Source organism: Vicugna pacos, chromosome 9 (genome assembly GCF_048564905.1).
Source record: "Vicugna pacos chromosome 9, VicPac4, whole genome shotgun sequence".
NCBI classification, from domain to species: domain Eukaryota; kingdom Metazoa; phylum Chordata; class Mammalia; order Artiodactyla; family Camelidae; genus Vicugna; species Vicugna pacos.
This window is the reverse complement of record NC_132995.1, coordinates 53,106,414-53,134,325: the sequence shown is the minus strand read 5'-3', so window position 1 is coordinate 53,134,325 and position 27,912 is coordinate 53,106,414. Positions and strand designations below refer to the sequence as shown.

General features: G+C 53.1%; 1 protein-coding gene across 1 annotated transcript; it reads left to right on the top strand.

The window, feature by feature from the left end:
• Nucleotides 1–1,759: 1,759 nt before the first annotated feature.
• SLC38A8 (solute carrier family 38 member 8) lies at nt 1,760–26,797 on the top strand. The gene is made up of 11 exons (XM_006207551.4): nt 1,760–2,027; nt 2,449–2,621; nt 6,300–6,498; nt 9,673–9,814; nt 10,838–10,939; nt 16,847–16,904; nt 21,126–21,240; nt 22,535–22,682; nt 23,055–23,263; nt 24,506–24,557; nt 26,601–26,797. Exons 1-11 carry the CDS (start codon nt 1,880–1,882, stop codon nt 26,692–26,694), a joined length of 1,440 nt encoding a protein of 479 aa, XP_006207613.2. The 5' UTR covers nt 1,760–1,879; the 3' UTR covers nt 26,695–26,797.
• Nucleotides 26,798–27,912: the final 1,115 nt, after the last annotated feature.

The following is a 27,912-nucleotide window of genomic DNA, read 5'->3' as shown; positions in this document are numbered from 1 at the left end:
GCCTGGATCACAAGAGCTAGTGAGTAGTGAGGTCACTGTTCAGTCCCTTGCCCTTTGGTCCTTGAGACCTGCTCTATCTGTCTTCCAGAACTTTCTAACGGGTGTGAGCACAAAGGTCTGCAGAGATGAGCCAAGGTCACTTTCCCAGGAAGTTTCCAACCTGTCAGGTGACCCAGACTCTGTGGGGAAGGAAAGGAGGGACCCTGGAATGTCCCTTGATGAAAGGGAGATGCCCCCACGGGCGGGTAGGGCACCAGGCCAAGTCCCATGTGCCACTGGAGCCGCTCGCCCACACAGTTGGGGCCCCACAGAGTGGAAAGGTCACACCAGCCTGAGATGCTGGCAGAGTGCATATCAAAGCCCCTCAGAGTTAAGAGGTTTTCCCCATTGAGTGGGATTTCACAGCCCAGTGGCCAATTTCTAAGTCATGCACGTTAATGGGCCGATAATCAGGGACCGGGCGGGACAGGGAGGTGCCCCAGGCGCCCAGAGCCGAGATTAAGTAGTACAAAGCCAGGCCGCGGGTGAGGGCTCTGATCTTCTGTCTCACTGCTGCAGGGGTGGATGTGCGGACAGAGCCCTGCGAATTCCAGTGCCCTTGGTTGGGGCTACCCTCCCCCCAAAACCCTGCCTTCAGTCATTCCCTGGGCACCATCAGAGCCTGGGCAGGTGGGGAGGCAGCGTGTCACTGCTGGCTTCGCAATGACACACTCAGGGCTAAATCCTCGTCCCGTCCCTTGCCAGTGGTCACGTTTTTGAGCCACTTGCTGTAAGGCCCGGGTCACAGTGGCCACTGCTTACATGGTGACAGCAGAACTGCAGCTGGAGTCACGGCCCAGATCCTTTCCCATTGGCGCCTGCAGACAGGCTGGCCACGCAGCAAGTAGAGCCCGCAAAGTATAACCACGAGGAGGTGGCACAGTCAGGGGTTGAGACCTTCGGAAATCACAGGAGGAAAGCCTCTGGGGCTGATCTAGTCAGATATAGACTGGTGGAGTGAGGCATTGAAGGTGTGGAACTGAAAGTAGTTCTCACAAGGGCCCCAGAACAGCAGCATCAGCGTCACCTGGGAGCTGTCAGAAATGCGGGTGGTTAGGTCCCCAGAACCACTGAATCCTAAATGCTGGGGACGGACCTCACAATCTATTTTACCATGCTCTCTGGGGGATTCTAGCCTGGGTACCAGGAATAAGCAAGTTCACCTCTGAATTGAAGGTCTGACCTTCACAGGCTTGCATCTTCCAGAACAGTACCGTTTCCAATACATTCTGCTGTCTTAGCTGACTTTCAGGTTAGGGAGATGGTATCTGTCTATTCAAAGTGTGGTCCGGGGCACCTGCCTCTCTGGAGTTTGTGAGAAATGTGGACTCTCGGCTCCACCCTAGGTGGGACGAATCAGCATCTACATTTTAACAAGATCCTCAGGTGATTCATGGGCTCGTTCGTTTGGTGAAGCTCCTGCTGAGGGCCTGGGCCTTTCCATGCCTGTGTCTACAGCCCACGAGAGGAGGGCATATAGACCCCCTTTTGCAGATGGGAAACTAGGCTTGGCGCCCCTAGCAGGTGACAGGTGCCAAGCTTCAGACTCCTTCCACGCCCCCTCCCTTAGGCCAGGGGTGAGGGACCTGTGAGACATCCTGGGAGGAGGCGTTTGAGAAATGGGCCCCAGGTCACTGCACTGAAATCAGTGCAGCCTCCCCCCCCCATCTCTCCCAGCTGAGCTCCCTCTAACTCTCCAGGCAGCTGGGAAAGCCCCGCCCCTGGGAGTCTTAAGACTCCTTTCCTCGGGCCAGAAGACTCAGAAGCTGCAAATTCTTTGGACAGATGGCCCTGACCTCTTGCCCCTGTCCCCCTAGGTTTTGGGACATGACCCCAACACATGCTCACTAGGGCTCCTGTAATTCATGACTCATTGGCTTACCCAGGCAGAGCTAGAACCTTCCTCCTCTCCCAGCCCTCTGGAGTGAGCCTGAGTCCTGTCCCTGATGGCCGGGGACCATCTGTCACACTGAAGATTGGACTTGGTGGTAAGGACTGGGGGCTGGAGCACCATCAGTGCAGAAGCTGGGGTGGAGGTGTGGGGTGGGTGGAAACAGTGATGAGGGGAAGGAGGTGGAGGGGTTGGAAGAGAAGTGGGGAGGGAGGCCCAGGTGCCCTTGGGTTGAGTGGGAGGGTAGGAGGGCCCATAGACAGGGGTAGAAGCTGGAGGGGCAACAGTTGAGGGGGAGGAGGTGAGGACCAGAAGTTCTGGGGCATGTGGGTGTGGACTGCTTTGGGAAGGGGGAGCAGAGGCTGGGAAGAGAGGGATCGAGGCTTGGGGTGGTTGGGACAGATGCCTTGGCTCTGGCTGAACTGGGAAGAGACCTGTCACAGCTCCAGAAGGATACCGGGAGCTGGGAAGACAGTGCCAAGACTGTCCCCTCTCTCCACCCCTCTGCTATTTTCCAGCCATGGACAGAAAGGTTTTGGAAAAGCCAGTTCCGGAGGCCGCCAGCCCCGGCCTGTCCTCGCTGGGCGCAGTCTTCATTCTCCTAAAGTCCGCACTCGGGGCCGGCCTGCTCAACTTCCCGTGGGCCTTCCACCAGGCGGGTGGGGTGGCCCCCGCTTTTCTAGTGGAGCTGGTAAGCCCCTGGGGAGCATTCTGAGAAGGTCTCCTGGAGCAGATGGGAGCTGAGTTTAATGTTTCCAGGCGGGGTCCTAGGCGTTGCTTCTGCAGAGCTGCCTGTCTTCGAAATTATTCCTGTGGGATTTGATTTTTCCGTCCCACTCAGCTCACGAAGGGAGAAGGGAATCCTCTTGTAGACCCAGGCTGAGAGCATCCTCCATGCAGCCGGGCGACGGGGAGGTAGAGGCGCGGCAGAGCCCGTCTGCACGCACATCTGCATTGGATCACCCTGGCCTTTCAGCTGGAAAGGCGTCATCTCTGAGCCACCAGCTAACCTCTCTTGCCTGTGGTCTCAGCTCCACAACAAAAGCCCAAATCCTGTGCGCAGATCAGATCAGGACTGAGGCTGCCGTGACACCCCACCCTGAGCTGAGCCAGGCCCTGTGTGGTGTCAGTGGTGTCTGGCCACTTTTGCTTGCTGCATGCAGAGCGTGCCTTCCCTTCCCAGGAAGTCTGGGGGCTGAGCATCCTCAGCAGGAAAGAGCTGCTCGTTAGCACAGCTTCTTTTTTTGTTTTTTATTCTTTTCCTTGAGCTGATAGGAGTTGGGCATGTTGTGGTGAGCTCTCTGACAGGCATTATCTCAGATGCTTTTTTTATGGCAGCCAGCTGATAATGGCCTCACTCTACTCATATGTGGGCCCACAGGGCTTTTCTCGTCCTGGAAACTGCCAGATGCTGCCCTGCATAGCATCCAGTGTAACCCAGCAGAGCGCCTGGCTTGTGTCGGATGGTTAAGACAGTGTGGTCTCCGTCCCTGTGAAGCTTGTTGTAAGCGGTCACTTGGATAGGATACAAGAGGTCCATTGAGATAGTCTGAGGTGGTGGGCAGGGCTGGGAGGGTCGTGGGACGGTGGGATAACACCCATGGAGGGTCAGAGAAGGCCCCTCTGAGGAGGTGGTCGGTGAGCCTCAGTGAGGGTGGTAGGATGTGTCCAAGGGCACGTGAGGGGCATGTGCAGCAGAAAAGCTGCCCTTCCAGGGCCTGGGAGAAGCCCGATCTCTAGCCATGTAGGGTCAGCAATAGAGCAGGTCGGGCTTTCGTGGGGGTCTGTGGTCAGGCATAGACATGGCCATTCCGAGGGTGGCAGGCAGGGCAGTGAGGCCGGGATGTGGCTCCCTGCTCCCCAGGCTCTGTGCAGGGTACCTTGTGGGAACGCAGATGTGGACTCAGCCGGTCTGGGTGGGCCTGACAGCATGCGTTTCTGAGGGGTTCCGGGGGTACACGGGTGCTACTGTGGTGGCATGCTCTTCGTGTAGGGGTCTAAAGGTCCTGCTTGAGCAGGCAGGCTTGAAGAGACCCCAAATAGAAATAAATGGAAACTCCCAGCAAGGGAGAAAAATTAGCCTGGTAATCAGCACCCCCCACCCTCCAGGTCCTGACTCTCCCATCCTCTTAGCCAGTGAGACTTCTGTCCCCTTTTACAAGGCCACACTTGGGCAGGAGGAGTGCTTAAATACCGCCACCACTGGGAGCTCAGTGGTGTGAGGTTTTAGGTCTCTAATGGCCCCATTAGCAGTGGAGGTTTAATGAAATTACTGAGCCTGCACCCTCCTCGGCTCCAGAGAGAGGCGGGGCCTGGCCGGGGGGCCATAAGGGCTCTTTGCCAACTGGCTGCTCAGAGGCTCAGGGTCCCTCTTGCAAGTCACCTGCCCCCATGTGGACAGCTGGTTGTATTAGCAGAGACACGCATTCACCAGCAGAGGCTCAGCCTGATCCCCTCTTCCCTTCCGTTTGTCCACAATGTCTCCCAAGCCCCTGCTGTGTACTGGGTGCTTTTCTGGGGCTGAATGGTAAGCGAAAAAGACATGATCCCAGCCTTCATGGAGCTTAGAGTCTGGTGGATGAGAGATGGAGACCCCCATACTATATGCACAGTTGTAAGTATGTGTCTTCAGGCTGCTGGAACCAAGGACCACAAACTGGGCAGCTTAAAACAACAGAAATGTAGCTGCTCACAGCCCTGGAGACCAGAAGTCTGAATCAAGGTGTCAGCAGTGCCGTGCCCCCTCCAAAGGCTCTAGGGGAGGGTCGTTCCTGCCTCTTCAGCTTCTGGGGAGCTCCAGGCGTCCTTGGCTTGTGGCCACATCCCTCCGGTCTCTGCTCCATCATCATATGAGCATCTCTTCTGTGTCACTTCATTTTCTGTCTCTCGTAAGGACACTTGTCATTGGATTTAGGGCCCACTTAGATAATCCAGAATGACCTCACCTCAGGATCCTTAATGATACCTGCAGAAACGTCTTTTCATTTAATTACATCTTCACTATTTATATCTGCAAAGATGGTGGCCACTAAGTCAGTTTTACAGGTTCTGGAGATTAGGGTGTGGGAAAAAAGCATGCCTCCAAAAGGCATGGTTCTTTCAGAGCCTGATATGGAGGGTTGAGCTCACTCTGGGGGTGAAGTGTGGGGAGGTTTCCTGGAGGAGGTGACCTTGGAGAGGAGGGAGGAAGAGTAGGAGTTCCCCAGGGGAGGGGCAGTGGTGGAGGAGGGAGGCTGTTCCAGGCAGTGGAACTGGCACTGGGAAGGGTCAGCAGCTGGAGGGAGCACGCTTGCCCCTCCTGACCTTGAACCTTCAAGTTCCTCTCACGAGGTCCAGTTAGATGTTCAGTGTACAAAACCAGAAAAATATCACAGTAGAGTTTTTTCTGAGCCCAGGAAGGAGGCAGAACATGACTGGGAAGGGTCAGGAGGGAACTATGGGGATGTGGTGATGTTCTGTTCTTGATGGAGTTTGGGTTGCACATGTACATTGGGTTGTACCCCTTCCAGTGTCCACTTAGATGCACTTAAGTTTTTGTGCATTTCATTGTGTGTAAATTTTACCTTACGAGAGAGAAGGACTGTAAACAAATATCAAGCTCTAATCAATGATGCACACACCAAAGTATTTGGGGGGAAGTATACTAATATCTGCAGCTTGCTCTGAAATGGACCCCCAAGTTTAAACAGATTCATGGACTCACAGATGCCTGGTGGAGATGCCAGAAGGCAGGCACAGTGCCCTGCTCCTAATAGAATCCTGTTCACTGTAAAGTTCTTCCCACCTTTCCCAGATGTTTGAAAATTTTTCGTAGTGTTGGGAAAATTTACGCTGAAGTCAAGAGAGCCCTGAGAGGGAGGGTGTCTGGAGAACAGGAACGACAATCACTCCTTGAGCACTTGTCACGGGCCAAGCACTGAGCTGAGTGTGTTGTGTGATTATTTAGTCCAAAGGCATCACATCCCCCCATAAGGTATATGGCGTCATCTCCATTTCACAGATGGGAGGACAGAGGTTGGTGGTCGGCCCAGAGCAGGTGAGTGTCACAGTTAGAATTGAACCCAGGTATGCTTGCTTCTGTCCCACTGCATGTTATGATCTCTATACCCACAACATAAGTGATCTTAGGGGAGGAATTTAAACTCTGGGTTTTTGCTGCCCTGTTTGTCCACCTGCTGTGGAATGATGCAAATCCGATTCAGACTTACAGCCAGTGTGGTCTCCAGGATTCACCTCTCTGCAGCTGTGGTTTGAGGGGAGAGGGCTGGCGGTTTGTCAGGTGGAGGTCCAGTGGAAGTGGCATCAGCATCAGGGCGGTGGGCTTGGAGGGTGGCTCTAGGCTCACCTGGCCTCACATCCTGCCCTGCAGGTCTCCCTGGTGTTCCTAATTAGCGGACTGGTTATCCTGGGCTATGCTGCCTCTGTCAGTGGCCAGGCCACCTACCAGGGCGTGGTTGGAGGGCTGTGCGGACCCGCCATCGGCAAGCTGTGTGAGGCCTGCTTCATTGTCAACCTGCTCATGATCTCTGTGGCCTTCCTTAGGGTGATTGGGGATCAGCTGGAGAAATGTAAGTACCTGCGTGGAGTCGGGGGTGGTCCCAGGGTGTGGAGCTCGGGACCCCTGGGCTCCTGGTGGATGAGCAGGACGTGGACACTGGTCTGGACCCTTGGCGATCAACGGAGACCAAGGCCACCCCCCAATCCCCAGCATCAAATGTTATCATGGGGAAGGGAGACCCGGGACTAATAATTCCTAACACGATGAGCGTCATGGAGAGAGAGGCCCGTGCTGGGATGCCCAGTGAGGACAACTCGTTTTACAGATGGGGGAGTGGAGCCAACTGCAAAGAAGCCCCTGTGAGAGAGAACCAGTAACACCTTGAATTGTGGCATGTCAAAGACTCTCAGCCCCACGTACCCTTGGCCTCCAGTCCCCCACTAACAGTGTCCCTCTAAGCGCTGCTTTGGCTGCATTTCATTGATTTCAATATGTTCTATTTTCATTCCATTCAAAACCTTTGCTGAGTTTTGCTCTGATTCCTTTGACTCATGGGATGTTGAGAATTGTGTGATTCAGTTTCCAGTTACTGGGGAGTTTTCTAGATCACTTTTTGATTTTTACCTTAATTGCATCGTGGGCAGAGAACACATCTGTGCAACTTCAGTCTTGTGGCATTTGAGACTTGCTGTATGCCCCAGAACGTGATCTGTCTTGGTAAGCGTTCCACATACTCGTAAAGGATATGTAGTCTGGCTGCTGGGTGCAGTGTTCTAGAACTCCCCATTAGGTCAAGGTGGTCCACAGCTTTGATCAGATCTTCCATAGCTTTGCTGATTTTGGTGGGGCAAGTGGGGGTAGCTACTCTGTCAGGTTATAAGAGAAGAAGTGTTAAAATCTCCAACTGTGGTTGTGGATTTGTCTCTTTTTCCCTATAATCATGTCCTTTTTTTTTTTTTGCCTCATTGTTTTTGAAGCTCTGTCATTAAGCACACTCTTGAATTGCCCTTTTGTTATGAAATATCCCTTTTTGTTTCCAATAATACTTTGTCATTATATACACCTTCTCTGCTATGAATATAGCCTCTCCAGCTGCCTTAAGATTAGTGTTTGCACAGTATTTCTCTTCCCACTCTTTTACTGTGAACCAAGCTGTGGCTGGGAATTTTAAAATGCATCTCTTGTCGACAGCATATGGTTGGATCTTGCTTTTTTATCATCTTGACAGTCTCAGGTTTTAATTGGAAATGTTTAGACTTTTACTTGGAATGTAATTACTGATACGGTTGGGTCTCCATCTACCATTTTGCCATTTGTTTTGTCTGTTCTGTCTTTGAACTGTGAGAAAAGGTCCCTGGAGCTAGGATATTGAAATGAAAGGCTTCCATGTTCTGGAAGCATTTGTATCCCAAAAAGCATCACAGTTGGTAAATTTGAACAAAAATGCCCTACCTGCCAGTGGCAGGTAGAGGTCATGTCACGTTTCAGTTCTGGTCAGCTGGTGGTGCTGCTGTATTGAGAAGGATTCTGAGGCGCTACAGTGTTGAGAGGGATTCCGGCTCAGTAGTAGATCACCTGGAGGGGTTAGAGCTTTGATGAGGACACAGGCCACCCTGGCTCTGGGTAGATTGACTGGGATGGGGAGACCATCATTTGTGTTTCTGATTAGATATTTGGGGATGTCTCTTTCTGAAGGCAAGTCCAGGCTTCTAGGAAGGAAGACTAAATAGAGGTTGGGGTGTTTGGGGGAGTCATCGCCTGCATTGGGTACAAATGACTGTAAGAGACTGGTGCCGAGGACACCAAGGAACGGCCTGAAAAGTGAGGGCTCAGGAAGGAGCCGGTGTAGCTCAGATGGCAGAGCTGGGCTTCTTGGCTGCAGGAGACCGGGATGGGTAAGAAGGGCTCGCACCTCATCCCAGGTTGCACGGGGCCTGATGCTCACTGAGGTCTCTGTGCTCCTTCAAATGCATGCATTTCCTTGGTCTCTCTGGCCTCGCATGCCCGCCTCCCCTCTCACAGGGCCACCTCTGTGCAGTGACCTTGATGTGGAGCTGTCCCCTATCTCACTCCAGTAGACATAAGCCATTCTGATCAGGCATTTATTACTTTGCACAGCTGGCTTTATCGAGCACGTGGTGAGAACAGAAAAGGGTTACGTTACAGCAGTGCACCTCAAGGTGGGCCAGAAACCGGCTCTCAGGCCCCCCAGGGGGCTGCGGGGCTGCCTCCCCTCACATGCTTCCAGCCTCAAGCCATCTTGCTGCCTCCCCTTTGCTCTCCACCCCCATCTGTCTTGCCTCTTACATCAACTCCAAATTCTCCGTCTTGCTGTGGTAAAAGGAAAAAGGTCCCTGATTCTTGGATACTCCTTCTGTTGAGAGATTGATGGGGTCTGTGCTCCGTCCCCTTGAATTGTAGTAGACTCGGCCCGGCAAAAGGAGGCAGGTGGGACACTGCCAGTTCCAGGCCTGGCCTTCAAGGGGACAGCAGCTTCCACCTTGGTCTCAGGAGCCCCAGCGGCCATGGACTAGCCTGCTGGAGGGTCTGCATGGAGAGACCCCCAAGACTGCAGGGATGGCCCCTCTGAGCCCAGGTGCACCCCCTGCCCAGGCACCCCGGGTGGGTGGAGCGCTCAAGGACCCTCCAACGTCCCATGCCCAGCCAAATACCCCCACAGGGGTGTGGAGCAGAAGGTGGCCAGCTCAGCCCTGCCCTCATTCTTTTACTCCAGTTCCTGCTGTGTAATAAAGGGGTTGCTCTAGGCCACTGTTTTGGGGAAGTTTGTCATGAAACAGTGACAGAGGACCGCAGTGGTGATGCTCTCCCCTGCATCGGCGCTAATAAACCACTCCAGGCACCAGCTCAACCCCAGAGACCCATGAAACTCTTGAGCAAACAAAAAGGATCTTCTATGAGAACACAAGGTGCCTCAAGGGCAGACCACTCTGTCTTTGGCTGCTGATTTCAGGACTTAGAGCAGCGCCTGCCTGTCGGAAAGAGCTTGGTGAATATCTGGTGAATGAATTCGTGTAGCGTGTTCCTTCTGTCCCTGTGGCACATGACAAGGTCCCCATCACACTTATTACCCCATCCCTTTGGGATCACAGTGCTAACTTGGCGCCATGGCGAACACCTCCCCCCAGCCTCTGACCCCGGGGACCCAGAGCTGGAAACCCCGCAGCTCTCCCGCTGTGGGTGGCCAGCGCAGGGCTCCCTGTATCTCCTCCCGTCTCTTCTACAGTGTGTGACTTCCTCCTGCCTGGTGCCCTGCCAGCCCCGCAGCCCTGGTACACTGACCAGCGCTTCACTCTGACACTGCTCTCCGGGCTGGTCATCCTGCCCCTGTCTGTCCCACGCGAGATCGGGTTCCAGAAATACACGAGGTATGGACTGTAGACCATTTCTGACAGGGCAGTGGCTCTGACTGGGTCCCCACCTGTGCAGCATTTGGCGGGTGGTTGCTGTCGACCCGAGATAGAGGAACTGCCAGCATTGGCACTCCCATTTGGAGAAGGGGAAATTTTTTAAAATTATACAAATCACAGGTGTGCATGATAGAAAATATAGGTAAGCAAAAAAGAAAACGACCCAAAATGACATGACTGTTGCAGCTGATGTTTTGTTCTTTAATGATTACAAACTTCTGTGCACACAAGCTCAGAGAGAGAAATGGAGACACACACATACACACACACTTTTTTTCTGAGGGGGAGGTAATTAGGTTTCTTCATTGATTTACGCTTGGAGGAGGTACTGGGGATTGAACCTGGGACCTCTTGGATAGAGCATGTGCTCTACCACTTGAGCTATACCCTTCCCCCACAACACACTTTTTTCATTTGCTGGCCTGAGGGTCTACATATACTTTCAAAAAAGTCAACTCTGGCAAAAGTACTCACACGAGTGCGCAAGCCACCTTTCCCTGTCGTGTAGCGAAATGGAGCAGAGAAATGCTGGGTGGCACACCTGAGCCCCCAGGCACCCCCAAGCCGTCGCCAGCCTGTTTTATCACATCCAGCCAAGCCAGGGCCCTCCTTTCTGCTGGGTTGTGGCCGAGTGGACAGTGTCCTGACTTAGATGCTGAATCTGAGTGGCTGTGTGGCTGTCCTTGGAGAGACCAAGACACCAGTAGGGATCACAGCCTCACAGATGCCGGCAAGTTCGGAGCTTGACAGATCTGACCCCTGGGCCTGAGTGCGGCCCTGCCTGCCTGGAATGGGTCATCCTGCTGCCCCCATTATACAGATCAGGAGACTGAGGCTCAGAGAGTGAGAACTTAGTCCAACACCTTGCTAGTGTGGGCAGAGCTGGCATTCATATCTCATTCTGTGTGGCTCACAGGCCCTCCCTGGTGGCACCGGTGGCACCACGGAGTCCCCCTAACACTGGTATCCTCTGTGTGTTAGCATCCTAGGCACCCTGGCCGCCTGTTACCTGGCCCTGGTCATCGTGGCGCAATACTACCTCAGGCCCCAAGACCTCGCTGGAGAGCCCCACCTGGCCTCGAGGTAAGTCTAGGCTTTCCATGGCTTTCCAGGGCTGTTAGGAGGGGCTCCTTGGAGGAGGGACACTTCTCCCCTCCATGGTTTGCACAGACAGCCCTGCTCCTCCCATGAAATCCTTCAAGTCTCTGATGCCACACAGCCCAGCAAAACAAAGGCTCTTCTTCAGAATGACACAACTATTGCCAGTGAGGACGGGGGACAGGCTAGGGGACATGGAAGCATTAAACACCACACCAGCCCAGGGCTCCTCAGCTGCTTCACACGTGCCCCCCACTGCATAGAGGCAGCAGAACCAGCCTGCAAGACACAAGTGCTAGGGCAGAGGGACAGGGATGCACAGAGGCCAGTGTGGCCCTACCACCTGAGCGAGGCCAAGAGTGGGAGCGGGTAGGGGGGTCCCGTCGGTGTGGCAGGATTTTCCAGGGAAGCCTCTACAGGACTTTGATCACAGCAGGGGCTTGAAATCAAGCCAGCTCCCTGGGCCTGGGACCTATGACCTCACCCAAGGCCTCGCACTCAGAAGGGCCCCACACTGGGATTAATGCCCTGTTGTTGCCATTCTGAAATTTTTTTTTAATTGAAGTACAGTCAGTGTCTGGTGTATAACACCGTGTCTCAGTCATGCATATACATACATCTGTTCATTTTCATTAAAGGTTATTACAAGATATTGGGCATAGTTCCCTGTGCCATACAAAAGAAACTTTTCAAAATCTATTTTGTATATACTGGCTAACGTTTGTAAATCTCAAACTTACAAATTTATCCCTTCCCACCCCCTTTCCCCTGTAACCATAAGATTGTTTACTATGTCTGCGAGTCTGTTTCTGTTTTGTAGATGAGTTTGTAGTGTCCTTTTTTTTTTTTAAAGACTCCACATATGAATGATATCATATGGTATTTTTCTTACTTTTTCTGGGTTACCTCACTTAGACTGACAATCTCTAGGTCCATCCATGTTGCTGCAAATGGCATTATTTTATTTATTATGGCTGAGTAGTATTCCTTTGTATAAACATACGACAGCTTCTTTATGCAATCATTTGTCAATGGACATTTAGGTTGTTTCCATTTCTTGGTTATTGTGAATAGTGCTGCTATGAACATTGGGGTGCATGTATCTTTTCAAATTAAAGTTCCCTCTAGATGTATGCCAGGGAGTGGGATTGCTGGATCATATGGTAAGTCTATTTTCACTCTTTTGAGGAATCTCCATACTGTTTTCCATAACGGCTGCACCAGACTACATTCCCACCAACAGTGTAGGAAAGTTCCCTTTTCTCCACACCCTCTCTAGCATTTATCATTTGTGGACTTTTGAATGATGGCCATTCTGACTGGTGTGAGATGATACTTCATTGTTGTTTTTCATTTGCATTTCTCTGATAATTAGTGATACTGAGCATTTTTTCATGTGCCTGTTGGCCATTTGTATGTCTTCATTGGAGAATTGCTTGTTTTGGTCTTCTGTTCATTTTGGGGTTGGGTTGTTCATTTTTTGTTATTAAGTTGTATGAGCTGTTTATATATTCTGGAAATTAAGCCTTTGTCAGTCGCATCATTTGCAAATATTTTCTTCCATTCCGTGGTTTGTTTTGTTTTGCTCATGGTTTCCTTTGCCGTGCAAAAGCTTGTAACTTTAATGAGGTCCCATTTGTTTATTTTTACTTTTATTTCTATTGCCTGGGTAGACTGCCCTAGGAGAACATTGCTGAGATTTATGTCAGAGAATGCTTTGCCTATGTTTTCTTCTAGGAGTTTTACAGTGTCTTGTCTTATGTTTAAGTCTTTAAGCTATTTTGAGTTGACTTTTGTGTATGGAGTGAGGGAGTGTTTAACTTCATTGATTTACAATCTGCTGCCCAGTTTTCCCAACACCACGTGCTGAAGAGAATGTCTTTTCTCCATGGTATGTTCTTGCCTCCTTTGTCAAAGATTAATTCACTGTAGGTCTGTGGGTTTATTTCTGAACTCTCTATTCTGTTCCATTGATCCATATGTCTGTTTTTATGCCAATACCATGCTGTTTTGATTACTTAGCTCTTTAATATTGTCTGCAGTCCAGCTTCATTCTTTTTCTTCAATATTGCTTTGGCAATTTTGCGTCTTTTGTGATTCCATATAAATTTTAGGATTATTTGTTCTAGTTCTCTGAGGGTAATCTGATAGGGATTGCATTAAATCTGTAGATTGCCTTAGGCAGTATGGCCATTTTAACAATATTGATTCTTCCAGGCCAAGAGCATGGGATATCTTTACATTTCTTTAAGTAATCTTGAATTTCCTTAATCATTGTTTTGTAGTTCGCCATGTATAAGTCTTTCACCACCTAGAGCAGATGTATTCCTAACAGATGTATTTATTGTTTTGGATGTGATTTTGAAAGGGATTGTTTCTTTACTTTCTTTTTCTGCTAATTCATAGTTAGGGTAAAGAATTGCCAGTGATTTCTGTGTGTTAATCTTGTATTCTGCTACCTTGCCAAATTCTTTTATTGGCTATAGTAGTTTTTGTGGGGAGCTGTTAGAATTTTCTATAGATAGTATCATGCCATCCTCATATAGTGATAATTTTACCTCTTCTCTTCCGATTTGTATCCCTTTTATTTCTTTTTCTTGCCTGATTGGTATGGCTAGGACTTCCAAGAATATATTGAGTAAAAGTGGTAAGACTAGCATCCTTTGTCTTGTTCCAGCCCTTCTGAAATTCTTAACTGCCATTAAATAATGGCTGGCCATGTTTGTGTTGCACTGAGCCCCTCAAATCGCCTGGACCCCCAGATGACAGATTGGAAGTAGCCCAGGAGTCCAGGGGGTACCCTGAATTTTGGGCTTGAGGACCAGGGAGGGTTGCTGCATCCAGCGCAGCTTGGGACCGTGTCTGAGGACGGATGACACAAGACAAAGTATAGAGCAAAGATGGGACCAGGGAACTCAAGATCTCGTGGATTGAGAGTGCCAAAAGCCTGGTCGACATCATATTTATTAGGAGTATACAACTTCAGAAAAACTTGTGGTCAAAGAGGTGAGGCTTTAGATATTCCATGCGATAAGCACTAGGTTCTGCTTGCTGAGTGAGTGATTAAGTCCAAGCCTATCCCCTCCAGGAACAATCACCCTCCTCAGGGTATCTTAGATTTATGAGTCTACCCTGTGATTGCCTCCGGGACCTCTCGAGATAGCAAACATTTCCCTCAGGTTAAACAGCATGTTTTCATGCCAGAACAAAGTTCTGTTAATGGATGACCTGGCTTTCCTGGGCCGTCCATTGTTTACTTTCAGGAAACATGTGCCCTCCTTTGAGCCCTTGTGGTCAATCCCAGGGTTGCTCACCACAAATTTTCTTTAGCATAATACGTGCTATACGTCATCTACTGCATAAAACATTAAAACAAAGCAAGCATGTGCATTTTTAGCAAGCAAGTGTGAATACAATGTTTTAAGCTCATGGAAATCTAGGTGTGGCTTGTTTTCTACCTGCTTGTTGTCCAGCAGCTTGTTTTCCAGCAGCTTGTTTCCCAGCAGAGGATGGGATGCCATTTCTTGGGTCGGATGAGACAGAGAGAAACAGATGGCTTGGGGAGGAGGTCAGGTGGAGGAGACCTTTTAAGTGGGAGTCAGCTTTGAGACACGAAATAAAGATGTCAGCCAGCTGGTCAAACTGTGTGTCTGGAGTTCAGAGAGGCCTGGGCTGGAGAGAGAGCTTGGCCCAGAGATGACCAGGCTGCAACCCGGTAAGAACTGTAACTGAGCCGGTGGTACTCCCTCTGGCCTAGGGAGGTCGAGGGGAGGTGGGGTGACAGGTGGGGAGGGGTGGTGAGTGAGGAGCATGCGTTAGCTTCCTGGAGCTGCTGCAGCAAACAGCCACAAACTGGGAGGCTGAAAACAGCAGAAACCTCTCTGTCAGTTCTAGAGGCTAGAGATCCAAAATCAAGGTGTCCACAGGGCTGTGCTCCCTCTGGGGGTTCCAGGGAAGGGTCCTTCCTGCCTCTTCCAGCTTCCAGGGGTGCCAGCACTCTTTGACGTCCTCAGCCTGTAGGTGCTTAACTACATGCTCTGCCCTGTCATCCCTTGGCCTTCTCCCTGAGTGTGTTTCCTCTTCCTGTAAGGATACCAGTTGTTGGATTCACTCCCAACCTACTCCAGTATGACCCTGTTTTAATGTGACTAATTACCCCTACAAAGACCCTGTATCCAAATAAGACTTCATTCTGAGGTTCCCAATGGATATAAATTTGGGGGGATACTGTGCAACCCAGGACAGAGGAGAATAGAAGAGGAGTTTCAGAAGTCAGTGAACAACATTTCAAGAAGGTTGGGGTCATTGCCACCCAATGCTGCTCCTGGGTCACGTGACACTGAGCCCCAGCATTGGATTTGGCCATGGAGGCCGCTGGTGACCCGATGTGCTTCATCATGGCAGGAGGTGGGGATGAAGGCCCAGGTGGCTTGGGTTCCAGAGAGCGGAAAGGACACAGGAGAGAGAGTTCTGAGTAGGGGAAGAGGAGAGAAAGCAGGAGCCCAAGGGGGCCGGAGGACACAGCACATGTGTCTGCTGACACGGAGGGGAGGGTCCTGCACTCTGGAGATGCAGCCTCCAAGGTTGGAGCTGGGATAGTCTCAGCCAGAGGAATAGGAGGGGACAGCACATGTGGCCCCGAGGACGCAGGTGGGCAGACAAAGCAGTGGAAACATGGCTGCTCTGCCCCTGGTTGTGACTAGGAGGCTGGGCCGTCAGCGGATGGTGCTGTTGAGTAAAGTCCAGGATGGCGGGGCTTGCCTGGGAGGTTCCATGAGCTACATCCAGACTTAAGAGTTGGCCGGAGCACAGAAGGGAGACGCCTCTGTGCAGTGTCCTGCAGCTGCCATAACAAGTGACCACCAACATGGTGGCTTCAAGCCACACACATTTATTATTTTACTATTCTGGAGTCAGGAGTCCACAGTGAGCCTCCCTGGGCTAAAATCGAGGTGTTGGCAGGGCTGGGTTCCTTTTGGAAGCTCGAGACTGGAATCTGTTTTCTGGCCTTTTCCAGCCCCTAGAGCTGCCTGCATTCCTTGACTCGTGGCCCCTTCCTCCATCTTCAAAGCCAGCACTGTTACCTTTCTGTAACCCCATTTCTGTGGTCACAGCTCCCTCCGACCACAGCAGAGGAAAGTTCTCTGTGAAGGCTCAAGGATTCTTGTGATACATGGGGCTGAGATAATCCAGGATCATCTCCCTATCTTAAAGTGCTTACCCTTTATCACCTCTGCAGTCTCTCATGTCATGTAAGGTTACATATTAACAGGTTCCCAGGATTAGGATGTGGACTTCTTTGGGGGTAGATTCTACCACAGCCAGGAAACCCCGATTCTACAGCAAATGCTCTTTGTGCTTCATTCCACCATATGTCCTCAGAGGTGCTGGAGGCTGGCTCCTAGAGCTGCTTGTTCGAGGAGGCTGGAGGGCCACCATCTGGGGACTACTGGGAGGGCTTGACCTGAAGATTCTGCTGCATGCACGCCTCAGTCCTCTTAGGCAGCTTGGACAGAAGTCAAACCATTCTTGTACTATTAGGGTCTGTTTGATGCCGCCTGTGCCCCCCCTCCAACCCCCAGCTCCTAACCTCACTGGGAACAGGTGGTCTCCAAGGGACGTTAGGAGTTCCTCCTAGCCATGCCCTGCCCCGAGTTCTGCCAGCACAGAGAAATGTCAAGTTGCCAAATGTCAGCACAGATGTACTTAGTGCAACATGTAACATGCAGCCTTTCCATTCCCCCAAACGTGGCAGTGGACATGGTCATTAAAATCTGTCTTATGATCATGCTTAGTTATATCTTGCTCCTATTGTTTAAAACTCATCTTCTAGTTGAAGGTTGTCTTGAGATTAACTGTCTATAATAAACATTGGTTCTTGTCTATTTACAGTCCTTCCTCCTGGACCTCTGGATTTAGTGTCTTCCCCACCATCTGCTTTGGGTTTCAGGTAACCTTAGCATCGGTGTTGAAAAGGGTGGCATTTGCAGAGTGGGGTGACTACCTACTCCCCTTGGGAGAGTGTGGCTTCCCTGTCAGGGGAGAAGTTTGAAGACTTGTTCTCAGATGAGCTGGGCTGTCTCTCGGAGTCTGAGCGTGTGGGTAGGTGTCTGGGCTCAGTGAGCTGTGAATTTCAGTTGAACTTGGGAACCCAGCCCCCACTTTCACCACCAACAGCAGCTGCCCGGGTCTAGGGTAAAGTGTGGGGATCCGAGACCTGTCCCCTCCTCTGCAAAGCTTCTCGGGACTGTCGCCATACCTGGGGACCTGGAGCCGTCCACTTAGGCAGAATGCCTTCCTGCGGGTGAATTCTGCTGCAGGGGCCTGGGGGCTGGAGGGCGGGAAAGCATGCAGGAGAGGGTACCCAGCAAAATACACAGAATTTGATAGAATGTCAGGGAGCTGTGTGTGGAATCTAGCAGAGGGGCTTCCAGAGTAGCCCTGGGTGGGACAGATTCAGAGATGCCCTTTTCTAGGCACTGATACCTGAAAGGAATCTTGGAGAAGGCGCGGGAAGCGGCCAGGTGAAGGGGAGGGCATTTCAGTGAGAGAGGGCAGTGCTGAGAGCCACAGAGGGGTGAGGCCCCCAGGCTGGAGAGCTGCCTCGGGCTCAGCAAAGCGGGCCCTCCGCGCGGGGCCAGAGGGGATCTGTAGGGAGCCCAGGCTCTGTTCTCTACCTTCCAGCCTCTCATGGGGTTTCCCAGGCTCCTAGCAGGTGGCAGCTGACTCCATTCTTCCACTGTTAATTTTAGGAAAGATTTGCCTCTTTCCTAAAAACAACCACCTACCCACTACACCACCAACAAAACCGCCCAAAGGAAAACCAAGTTTACAGGGAAAAGTGGTTCAGGGTTGACAACATCTGAGCTTCCTAGCCTGAGTGTCTGCTTCCCTGAGTCATCAGATAGCTTCTCTTTCTGTTTCTTTATCTTGTATTTCCTTTGAGAACCAATTTTGAAAAAGAACTCCTGAACCATTTCCATTTATCTTTATAAATGAGTCCGTGTATCGCTTCTAGGGCTTAGCACGCCACTTATGGAATTTCTCACGTTTCTCCTTAACACACCCAATATTTTGAAAGATGTAAAGCGATGATGGTGCTGTCAGCTGTGTGTCTGGATGCAGTTTCACCAGCCCTCGCTCCTGCGTCTGAGCTCCATATGGTGTGGCAGGCTTGCGCCAGGCAGGGTGGGGGGGGCTGCTTTCCAGATGCTTACAAGGGAGGGTCACCCCCCTCACCTTTGCCTCAGCTCCCTCATCTGATTCTCCTAGCAACCGAGGCCCTGGCTGCAGTTTCCAGGGACACGGGATGTAGAAATGGGGAGTTGGGAGAAGATGCGAATTGCTGGGTAGGGGTGGGGCTGAGGATTAGTTGCTGAGGCCAGAGATGGGGCTGCTGGGATCTGGCTGGGGAGTCAGGGATCTGGGGGTGGAGGGAGCAGGGTGAGGAGTGGGGCAAGTTTGGAGGGGCTGTGCAGGGAAGGGGAGGCCCCCTGACATCATCAGGAGCTCTGACCGTTCAGACCCACCCCTCCTAACACAGTACTGGGGCACCCCCTCCAGCCTGTGCAGAATTGGAAAGAGGGGCCTGGGAGGAGTAGGGGTTGGGCGTGCAGGCTCTGCTCTTGGCCACCCTGGCCATCTTCAGTGCTTCTCCCTTGTTGTTTTTAAACAGCTTATATCGAGAGAACCCACGTGGCGTACAACTCCCCCATCCAAAGTGTACAATTCAGTGGTCTTTAGTGTGTCACAGAACTGTGCACCCATCACCAAAATCAATTATAGAACGTTCCCATCACCCCCAAAAGAAACTAGCTGTTACCGGTCACTCCCCATTCCCCCTCATCCCTCCCCCAGCCCCTGGCAGCCACCAATCTCTGTCTCTGTGGATTTGCCTGTTCTGGGCACTTGCTGTAAGTGGAATCAGAGTGCAGTCCTCTGTGACTGGTTTCTTTCACTGGCCTTGTGTTTTCAAGGCGCATCCGTGTTGTCCGTATGTCAGTACTGTGTTCCTTTGCATGGCTGAATAATATTCCACCATCTGGGCAGACCATAGCCTGTTTTCCATTCCTCAACTAGTGGGCCCCTGGACTGTGTCCTCTTCTTCCCCACCGTGTGCTCCTCTGCCCCACGTTCCCTCACTGAGTAGCAAGCCTGCTTGCCACCAGCCACCACCCTAGATGCTGCCCCAGCGAGGCAGCCCAGCCCTCAGAAGATGAGCTTTATTTCCCTGAATAAAACCAAGAGAAACACAACCAAGGAGTCAGGACAAACAGGAAGGAGGGCAGGGCTCCATCCTGGCACCGCCAAGCATCTTCCCTGTGTATCGTCTGGTCTGAGGACAGGAGGCGGGAGCATTGATCCTGAGTTCCATGCTTATTGGTGGAGAGTTCCCAGGGCCGGTGGGAGGGGGCTGGGCGGGGCAGTTAAGCCCCGCCTGCCTGGCTGAGCTGGCCTTTGAGGTAAGAGGAGTCCTGGGTGGAGAGCCTGGGAGGTTCAGGCTTCCTGAGGCCAGTGAGTTGTGGAAGGTGTGTGTGAGCTCACCCTGGCTGAAAGTAGGAGGGGTAGAGTGCACTCCTTGGGGATGGGGACAGCATGGGCTTGCTTATGGGCACCCCACGCTCGCACCAAGGGGACTGATAAACGCCTGAGTGTGGTGAGATGGGGTCAGGTGTGGGGAGTCCTCATGGCTGGAGGCGGGGCAAAGGGATGGATGGATGAGGAACCCCTGGAGTGTTCTTCCACTGTGGACCAACTCCGTGCTGGGAGTGAGCGAGGCAGGTGTGTCTGTCATCACGTAGCTGACAGACGCTGAACAAGCAAACCCAAATGTGCCCATGTCGGGGAGGCAGGGCATGGGGACACATGAGAGTGGAACTCAGCCGGCTGAGGAGGGCTTTCCTAAAGGACGAGTAGGATCCCGGGCAGAGCACACAGCCCAGGCAAAAGCCCTGAGGCAGCAGAGGGACAGGATGGACTGAACTCAGTGGGTGAGGGGAGCAGGGCCCTTGAGTGTGGAGAGTGGGCGGGGGGAGCACGATCAGCACGTGGGTTGTGATCAGAAGTGAACTAAAGGGTTAGGGTGGACATGATAGTGAGAACCCTGTCCCAGGAGCCCAGGAAGTTTCCAGAACCCCTAGGGTCTATCCAGATACAGCAACACCTCTCAGCCCTGGCTGCCAAGGTCTCCTGGGCTGCTTATAAAACACCACTGCCCAGGTCCTGCCCCAGATAAATAAAGTCCATGTCACAGGTGGGCTCTTGGCATTGGCTATATGTAGTTTATATTTTTAAAAAATGTGGCAGTGTGACATAGGACATATGAAGTCTATAAGCCATCAGTACACATACTCCCATGAAACCGTCACCCCAGTGGGTTTAGAACATTGTCAGCTCCCCGTAGAAGGTTCCCTTGTGACCTTTTCCACTCAAGAGCACCCCTCACCCACCCCGCTATTCTGCCCTCTGTCACCATAAATGGTGGCTCTCACCCGGAGGTGATTGTGCCCTCAGGGGACACTTGGCAATGTCTGTGCACATTTTTGATTGTCACAGTGGTGGCAGGGGGTAGGGAAGCTGTGCTCCTGGCATCTAGTGGGTCAAGGCCAGGGGTCTGGTCAACATCCTACCATGCTTAGGATGGCCCCCAAGTGTCAACAGGGCTGCAGCTGATAACCCAGTCCCGGCTTGTTGGGCTTGAACTTGAACTTCACATACGGAGAACATTCTTGTCTGGCTGCCTCTGCCCCATGGTACAGCGAGGTTCTTCTGTGTTGAGGTGGGCGGTGGTGTTCGTCCTTTTCAGTGACTTGTCATATTCCACCTGTGAATATCTGATGGGTTACTTCTGCCTTCTACGGCGGGCGGACATTGGGTCGTTGCCCACGCTTTGAAACACTGGGACTTTTATTTTTGAGTAAAGGTAGATTTATTTAGAGAGATACATAGTGCATAGAGTGTAGGCTGTTTCAAGAGGCAAGAGAAAGGCCATGAGGTGCTGGGGTTGGGTACTCAGGTTAAAGTAAAAGTAGGTACACACTCCACAGAGTGTGGGCCGTCTCCGAAGAGGAGCGAGCGAGAGAGGCAGCCGACACTGGGACTTTTGAGGTAGCTGCAGGGGACTGCCATGCCCAGCGGGCTCGGGTCCACTGAGCCTGCCTCTGTCTTCCAGTGTCACGAAGCTGCCGTCTCCATCTACTGCAGCATGCGGAACCGCGGCCTGGCACACTGGGCCCTGGTCTCCACGCTGTCCTTGCTGGGCTGCTGCCTCGTCTACTCACTAACGGGTAAGGCCCCACCTGGGCGCCCAGCGCTGGGTGGGGAATGCTGGAGGAAACGGAATGATGATGGGAATTTCCAGAGAGCTCACCGTGTCCTGAGCCTGTTGAGCGCCTTTGCTTATTTAATCCCTAACACCCCCCTCGCCGGGAAAGTCTACTGTTCCTGGGTGAGGATGCTGAGGCTCACAGGGCTTCCATGGCTCATCCAGGGTCTCCCAACTAGATGCAGCAAAGCTGAGGTGCAAACCCTGGCCCAAAGCCCCTGTGCTTACTTCCCTGCACTGCTTGCCTGCTTCCTGTCCAATGAGATGGCAGTGAGGAGGAGGGCCATCCTAGCGTCATGTCTGGGTAGCAGTTTACAAAACATTCTGATGGATGCAGTGGATTTGTGCATTCACAAACTGGCCAGTAGGCAGGTGATGGAGGTGTTGCTCAGAGAGGGCCTGTGCCACGCCCAAGGTCACACACCATGCCCATAGCACAGCCTGGGTTCCAGGCTCAGGCTACTTTTGGCTGTTTTCTTCCAGCTCAGTAGCTCTTCCTTTCGTCTGCCTATTGGAGCCTCTGATTCAGGAAACCCTGGGTCTGCCACGGATGTGTCAGGGGGCTTGGACACTGGTTACCCAAGAAACTTGCAGGGTGACCTCTGGCAGGGGAGGTCCCTGCTGTTGTGTAGCTCCTAGGTTGGACCCAGTGATTGAGGGTCTCCTCCAGATGGTCCAGGGCCAGCAGGATCATGGGACCAGAGAAAAGCCAGAGCCAGCCACTGCCCTGGGCCAGAGACGGGTGTCTCAGGACTGTGCAGGTGACCAGATGCCAGGAAGCAGCACTGGTTGTGGGCAAGGGACCTGACAGCAGGTAGTGCTGGTCCAGTCCTGCCATCACTGGCTGTGTTATTCCCAACAGCTGCTGACACCCTGAGTCTTGGTTTTCCCATCAGAAAATACGCATGCACAGCCTGCAGCTCACCCTGGGCGCTGCGAGAGGTGGGTGGACAGGGCATTGTCGGGTTATTCAAAGTGCTTCTGGTCCATCCACACACACGAGTGGGTGGCTCACCCCAGCAGCGTCCACTGTTCGGAAGAAGGACAAGTGACAATTCCACCTGGCAAGAGTTTGAGTCAGAGGAACAGAGGATCGTGTAGGTTGAGGACAAGAAAGCCTTGGGAGATTCTAGACCCTTCTGTCAGCTCCTGGGGGGACCTTGAGAGGAGGCAGAGCCAGAAACTGTCAGGGTCAGAGTTGAGGGGGAGTGGCGTTTTCTCATCCACTCTTGGGCCTCCCCGTTTGCTCCTCGCAGGTGTTTATGGCTTCCTGACCTTCGGGACAGAAGTTTCTGCTGACATCCTGATGTCCTACCCCGGCAACGACGGGGTCATCATTGTCGCCCGGGTCCTCTTCGCCATCTCCATCGTGACCGTCTACCCCATCGTGCTCTTCCTGGGGAGGTGAGGGCTGCTCACACACGTGTTGGTGGAGGGCACCGCATGTGTCGAGAGTTAGCATGTGGCTGGCTCCGCACTAGCCCGTATGTCCTGTGTGACTGCTATCACCTCCGTTCCTAGAGGAGGAGAGGGAGTCAGGATTCAGGTGGTTTGCCCAGCATCAGCCAGGCAGTGAGTGTCAGGACTGGAACTTGGCTCCCCCGCCCTGTTGGCTGCCCACGTGAGGGCGGATCCCTGGGGAATGAGCAGCTGGTGTGGAACGAGAGCCCTGCTGGGTGTGCGGGACAATAGGGGAGCTCTGGGGTGCTGGGTGGTAGGCGGGGGTTAGGGCTGCAGTCCCCAGAGCCCGTGGGTGCCCGTGTGCATGGCCTCCAGGTCGGTGATGCAGGATTTCTGGAGGAGGAGCTGCTGCTGGGTATGTGGGCCCCAGGCCCTGGCCGACCCCTCGGGAACGTGGGTCCGGTTGCCACTGACCGTCCTGTGGGTCACCGTGACACTCGCCATGGCCCTGTTCCTGCCTGACCTCAGCGAGATCATCGGCATCATTGGGGGCATCAGTTCCTTCTTTATCTTCATCTTCCCAGGTAAGGCACCTGCTTCCCGGGCCGCCTGCCTGCTGGTCCTCCCAGTACCCCTCTGTGGGAAGTCCTACGTGGAGGTCAGGGTGTAGGTTGGTTGCTCCCAGCCCTGTTTACTGAGCCAGGCACAGGGCTGGGGCTTTACACACCTTCCCTCATTAAACCTCTCAACAGCCCTCGGGACGTACCTGATTGGGCGTACCATTGTCAACCCATCTTATGGAGAAGAATGAGGTCCCAAGGCCTCCTGGGCGGACTCCTGGGCGGAATAGCTAGTGGGTAGCAGGGCTGAATCAGCCTTGCGGCTTTGTTCCCCCTCTTCCTGCTCTGCTCGCTGCAAGATTTTGTTTTACTTAAATGGTTTCAATTCTGTGACATTCACATAGTTCAAAGGCCCTCCATGAACGTGTTCCTCCCACCTTGGACCCCCATCTGGTAGGCAAACACCTTCCCTGATGGACAGGTTCTTAGGAAACCTTCCCAACCTTAGTGAAGATGTGAAATTCCAGTTGAATAGGCCCGAGGGTTATTTTATCCCAGCCAGGGAGACCCAGGAAAGCCAAGGCTAGCAGGGTGCTCCCAGAGAAGGAGGGGCCCTGGAGGGGCAGAAACCCAGATCCGTTCAGCCCCTGGTGCTGGGAAGCACTTTCATATGTGTGTGGTGGGGCCAGAGCACAAGCCTGGTCTATGTCTGCTAGACGCCACCCTGCATATGCCTGAGACACAGTAAGCTGGGCTGGGTGCCGTGTCCTGGGTGGAGTCTTTTAGCACCACCTGTTTGCCCTGAGGGAAAGGATGGGCCAGGACAGATTTGGGAGCCAGGAGAGCTGCAGCTGCCTAGTTTCAGTTCCCAGCAGCGCTCTTAAAGAAGAAAAAGAAAAAAGACAGGAAACAAGAGCAAAGGCAGTTGTCGGTTTTCAAGTGTACTCCAGGTGTCAGGCCCTACATCTGGCCCTCGACTTGCACCATCTCATCAGAGACCCTGGCATGGCGAGTGTGCCGTCATTGCCACTGGAAAGGCCAGGGCATTAGGAGGATGCTGAGCTGGAACCCACAGCCGGGCCCTTAGCAACTGCTCTGTGGCCTCTTGCCAGGGACAGGGTGAGCCTGTGAGGCCACTGTAGGCAAAGGCCCTGCTGGCCTCTTGGGTCCCCAGGGATGGCTGGGTATTGGCTGAGCCCTTGCCAGCTCGGGGTTGCCTTGGGTTGGAGCACAAAGAGCCGGGGTGACCCCGCATCTCCCTTGCAGGTCTGTGCCTCATCTGTGCCATCAGCGTGGAGCCCATGGAACCACGAGTTAAGTAAGTGTCTCTCCGTGGGGGTGGCGGTGCGAGTGTGTGAGGGGCGAGCGTGTGAGGGGCAAGCGTGTGAGGGGGTGTGAAGGCTGCAGGGCTTGTGGGGCTTCTGTCCTTCAGGTGAGGAAACTGGTCCAGACGGCGAGGGGGTGGCTGAGCCAGGACTTGGATGCTGGCCAGCACATGGTGTCCTGCTCAGTCTGTGCACGGCCCTCCCTTCCATTCCAAGGGTCCCGGTCTGTGGTTGGTGTTTTGTGTGGATTTGGCCTCTGGAGACCCCAGATTTGCATCCTTCCCCCTTCTACACTCAGGATGACAGCTCAGTGCTGGGCCCTGTGCTAAACCCCTTGACTTCCTCCTCTTCCTGTAATGCCAGAGTATCTCCATCCTACAGACACAGAGACAGAAACTTACCCACAGGCAGATGGGGAGTGAAGGCAGAGCCGGAGCTCAACTCCGGCCAGATGGACACAAGGCTCCACTCTTACCTTCCCCCCCTGCTGGGGGACAGGCCAGACCTCAGCCAGTGCCCAGGGACCTAGGAGCCTGTGCGGCTCTTATTCCCATTTCACAGATGTGAAAACTGAGGCGAGACACTGTATTTATTTTCTAGGGCTGCTGGATGACTTAGATCAACAGTTCTATTTTCTCACAGTTCTAGAGACCAGAAGTCGAAAAGCCTAGTGTCAGCAGGGCCCAGCTCCCTGTGCAGGCTCTAGAGGGGATTCCATTCCGTGCTATATCCTGCTTCTGGCGGCTCCAGGCGGTCCTTGGCTTGTGGCCGTATCCCTCCCATCTCTGCCTCTGTCTTCACACAGCCTCTCCCTTGTGTCGAGGTCTCAAATCTCTGCTGCTCTTGCAAAGACACCTGTCATTGGACTCAGGGCCCACCCTCAATCCGGGATGATCTCATCTCCAGATCTTTTAACTTCATTACCTCTGCAAAGACAGTGTTTCTAACGAAGGTCACATTCACGGGTCCCAGGTGGATGTGAATTTGGGGGACCGCCATTCTGTCCAGTAGAGAACCTCTTACTTCACAGCAGCTGTGGACCCGGGTCCCACCTGCAGCTGTGTGCCTCTGTTCCCCAATTCCTCTGGCCGCATCGAGCCCATGCATGGGCTTCCCAAAGTGGCCGGCTTGGCTGGGTCCCCACCTGGGCTGAGAAGAGGTTTTCTGGCTAGCTTGAAAGCTGACCTGGGCTTAGTGCCAGCCCCGATGACCTGGGGCCCCCTACATGGTTCATTCCCTGTGGCCCCCTTTCAAGTCTTGCTGCTTTTGTGTGGTGCCTCCATCCAAATTCACAGCAGGTTTTACTGATGGGCTTTCAAGTTATTTTTAATCCTAGCACTGCTTTAGGGCCTGGTGATCCATCAAAGCTGCTCCGAGGAGCCTGCAGCCCCCCAACACATTCGCTCCCCACCCCCACTGCCATGGGTGGATGCTGACAGCCCCAGCTGCCACCCTGAGGTGGCCTCTTCATGACAGCGGATCCTTGTGGCCTTGTTAACGGGGCCAGAAGTATCCCTGCATTTCATGGGAATCATGTTATCGTGGCTCTTATTGTCGCACCGTCTCTCCTGGTGACGTTATGAAGCTCGAGGGCGTGGCCTTGAGGCCGCCGGTTCCAGCCACCTCTGCAGCCTCCAGACTGGCCCCCCGGCCACTGTTCCCATCTGTGTGACTTAGGGCTTTCTTCTCCTTCCTCACTTTTGGGGTGCTTCAACCCCCACCCCCAAAGAAAAGGATCGGAGAGGGAGGGGGTTTGATACTGGTGTCTCCCTGCCCCCATTTCTTTGTCTGATAAAATACTGGGGAGGAATGAGGATATGAAATAGCAGGTGGGATGAAAGGTTTTTTTTTTTTTTTAACTGTGTGGTTACTTTATTTCCCGTTGTCTCAGAAACCCATCCTACAGGTAAGGGAGCGTAGCCTGAAATTCTAACAAATTGGTGACTCTGTGGGCTTCACATCACAAGTTTTCTACATGTGTTTGGCTCACCTGGGTAGGAAAAACGCATGTTGACCTGGGTTTGTTGACTTGGCAGGTGCTGCTTGGAGGCCTGGGGAGTGGTCTCTGTGCTGCTCGGCACCTTCATCTTCGGCCAGAGCACGGTGGCGGCTGTCTTGGAGCTGCTTTGAGCCGGAGGGGGTCTCCTCTGCTGCCCTGATCCGGCTGCCTGCATCCAGCCGTGAGACCGATGTAATTTCATCATAAAGATGCTGGAGAAGCTGATACTTTCTGCCTCCCCGGGCTCCTCATTTGGGCTTCCACTGGTTCAGAGGGTTTCTGGTACAGTGTGGGGGGAGTGTCTCAGGGACTGCCCTGCAGATAACCACAAATTGGGGGCTTCAAGCATTGGGAATGTATCCTCTCTTAGTCTGGAGGCCAGAAGCCTGAGCTCAGTGTGTGGGCAGGGCCACACTCCCTCTGCAGGCTCTAGGGGAGGGTCCCTCCTGCCTCTACCAGCTTCCGGTGGTTGCTGGCCATCCTTGGTTCTCCTTGGCTTGTAGAGGCCTTCCTCCCTCCCTCCGATCTCTGCCTCTGCCTTCAGGTGGCTGTTTTCCCTGTGTGTCTGTCCAAGTTTCCCTCTTACCAGGACAGTAGTCATCGGATTCGAGCCCACCCTGATTCAGAATCACCTCCTCTGTGCTTAGTTACTTCACTGGGCTCCGTGAAGGTCCTATTTCCAAATAAGGTCACATTCACGAGTTCCAGGGATTAGGACTTCAACCTGTCTTTCTGAGGGATGCAGATTAGCCTGTAACTGGAAAGTAGGGGCTGAAGCCCCAGGAACCCTGCTTTGGGGTGTTGGTATCAAAGACTCGAGTTGAGGGCATTGCTTGGTGGATGTGGCTCAGAGGAGATCGCCGGTGGCATTGGTTGTTGAGATTTCGGGCAGCAGTGTACTCATGCAGGTCCTCAGGCCACAGCATGGGGAATGTCAAAATCCTGCCCTCGACTGGGAGATGCCCAAGAGATGTCTGCCAAGAGCTGTCCACACAACCTGTCTTCGGCCCCGGCTCCAATATGGGGGACTCCAGAGCCAATTCCCTCCCCTTCCATGGGCTGGACCTAAAGAGCCTGGAGGCCAAGGGTGCTGTTTGCTTGGTGGTTCCTGCCCAACCCCACCGCAGTTCCAGGGTGAGGAGCCACACCTGCAGCTGTGCAGGGGCTGCATGAGCGGGGTGGCCAGGAGAACGGGGCTCACTGCTCCCGCGTCGCCCTGCTTGCCCGCCCTGCCCCCGCCCAGGACCCGGGACCCTCTGCATGGATGTTGCTGGATTCAGGCCACTTCTCCTCTGCCCTGGGACGTCTGCTAGAAGCCTGCGGATGTCAGAGCCAGGAGGGACCGATGT